The 1,997-nt window shown below is 43.8% G+C and overlaps 1 protein-coding gene across 1 annotated transcript in view; it reads left to right on the forward strand.

Moving 5' to 3' along the window:
• Positions 1-461: 461 nt before the first annotated feature.
• The window catches only part of pigm (phosphatidylinositol glycan anchor biosynthesis, class M), a gene marked incomplete at its 5' end in the record, with an annotated part of 4,962 nt that continues 3,426 nt past the window's right edge, over positions 462-1,997 (forward strand). The window contains 6 exon segments of the mRNA XM_014030096.1: positions 462-635; positions 721-841; positions 909-1,137; positions 1,226-1,329; positions 1,443-1,597; positions 1,802-1,903. Of these exon segments, the coding sequence (XP_013885550.1) occupies positions 462-635; positions 721-841; positions 909-1,137; positions 1,226-1,329; positions 1,443-1,597; positions 1,802-1,903 (885 nt within the window).

Here is a 1,997-nt window from a genome sequence, read left to right on the forward strand (position 1 = left end):
TAACACAATAAATTATCACCGCTTGTTCAGGCTGTTGAATCCCTGCAGAAAGCGTTTGATACCAGCTAACATTTCAGCTGAAACTTGACCTTAATGCTAACAAGACAAAGTTATGTTGTTTTTCAATGCCAAAAAAAAGCCTATTTCGATAGGCTCAGACTAGAAATAAGTTGTGCTTTTCTTTTAATGTGAAAAATGTATTAATTAATTAATTAATTAATTAATTACAGTGACTACTATAAATAAAACTGTCTAAAACCAAAAATAGACTAAATGCTGACTGATGGGAGCTGATCACATTAGCTAAATGAACCATAAAATCCAAACACTTGCTAAAAGACTAGCTAGAAGCTAAAAGTAGCARGCAGAACAGTCCAAAAGTAGCTCAAAGCTAAACAGCAGCTAAAAGAAGCATAAAGTAGAACTCGGATTAGTGTCTTTATTTTTGGGCTTGTTTTCAGGGTGAGTCTCCGTACAACAGGTCGACGTATCGGTACACTCCTCTGCTGGCCTGGCTGCTCACACCAAACATTTACTTCAGCTTGGTGTTTGGTAAGATGCTCTTCATCGTGTGTGACGTTCTCTCTGGGGTCCTCATCTATAAGCTGCTCTGCTTCAGAGGCCTGAGCTGCAGGGTGAGTCTCCTTCATCTGAGTTTATATCTGGTCCGTTTGAGTTTTGTTCAGATAAAATAAGCCTTCTGTTTGTTTCTCTGCTCAGTCTGCAGCTCAGCTCTGTTCTCTGTGGCTCCTCAACCCTCTCCCTATGGGCGTGTCGAGTCGAGGGAACGCAGAGTCCATCCTGGCGGTTCTGGTTCTCGGGACGCTGCTCTGTAAGGAAGGTGAGGCTTTCAGCTGTTTTTAGCTGATTCTAACCACCACCTATTAAACTCATTAGTTTCCTCCCAGCTGGTCATCTGCTRTGGTCGGCTGTGCTCTACGGCCTCTCTGTTCACATGAAGATCTACCCCGTCACCTTCGGCCTGCCCATCGCTCTGACCCTCAGGTCCTCACAGGAGGGCAGAGGGGGCCGAACCTGCGTCGCCTTTATCAGAAGCTTCTTCAACCGTGAGCTGCTGGTGTTTGCAGGCGTGGCTGGAGGAGTGTTTGTTCTGCTCACAGCACTCTTTTATTACATGTGAGACTGATGCACACACAAATACACAACACATAGAAGAGGTGTGAGGTTAAACCAGACTAACTCCGCCCCCTCTGATGTSATCCAGGTATGGCTGGGAGTTTCTTCATGAGACGTATTTGTACCATCTGACCCGACGGGACATCAGACACAACTTCTCCCCGTACTTCTACATGCTCTACCTGACYGCAGGTGTGTAACACTCTGAGCTTCAACAGATCATTTTTGTCCTTTTAATTTCAGTTATGAGTATAAATCCCTGTGTTTTGATAAATCTCAGTATTATTATTTGTTTTTATTTTCAGACAGCAGGTGGAGCTTCACGCTGGGCCTGGCAGCCTTCCTGCCTCAGCTGGTCCTGCTCTTGGTGGCGTCCTGGGCCTTCCACCCTGACCTGGCCTTCACCTGTTTCCTCAACACGGCCATCTTCGTCTCCTTCAACAAAGTCTGCACCTCACAGGTACGTCAGCGTTGACTCTGACGACAGTTTAGAGGTGAAAGGATTAAAAAAATAAAATTCCTGTTTTAACTTCTCGGTTTGGAGAAACAAGTTTTTATTTTTTCAGTTTTATGTAAGAATGAGGTGATTAGAGATGTAAAAACCTGAATAAATTTAGTATAAAACACTTTATTAACAGTGTTTTTTCTTGTTTTACTTTGACAGTACTTCCTGTGGTACCTCTGCTTACTTCCTCTGGTCATCCCAAACCTGAGCCTGACGGTGAAACAGGGTGTGGGTCTGCTGCTCCTCTGGTTTGTTGCTCAGGTGAGTCCACTGGGTCGGGTCATGTCTGTTGGAACTCTCATCATGTTGCCCTCATACCTGTAAAATTAATAATAATAATAATAATAATAATAAT

Source organism: Austrofundulus limnaeus, unplaced genomic scaffold (assembly GCF_001266775.1).
Source record: "Austrofundulus limnaeus strain Quisiro unplaced genomic scaffold, Austrofundulus_limnaeus-1.0 Scaffold998, whole genome shotgun sequence".
NCBI lineage: Eukaryota > Metazoa > Chordata > Actinopteri > Cyprinodontiformes > Rivulidae > Austrofundulus > Austrofundulus limnaeus.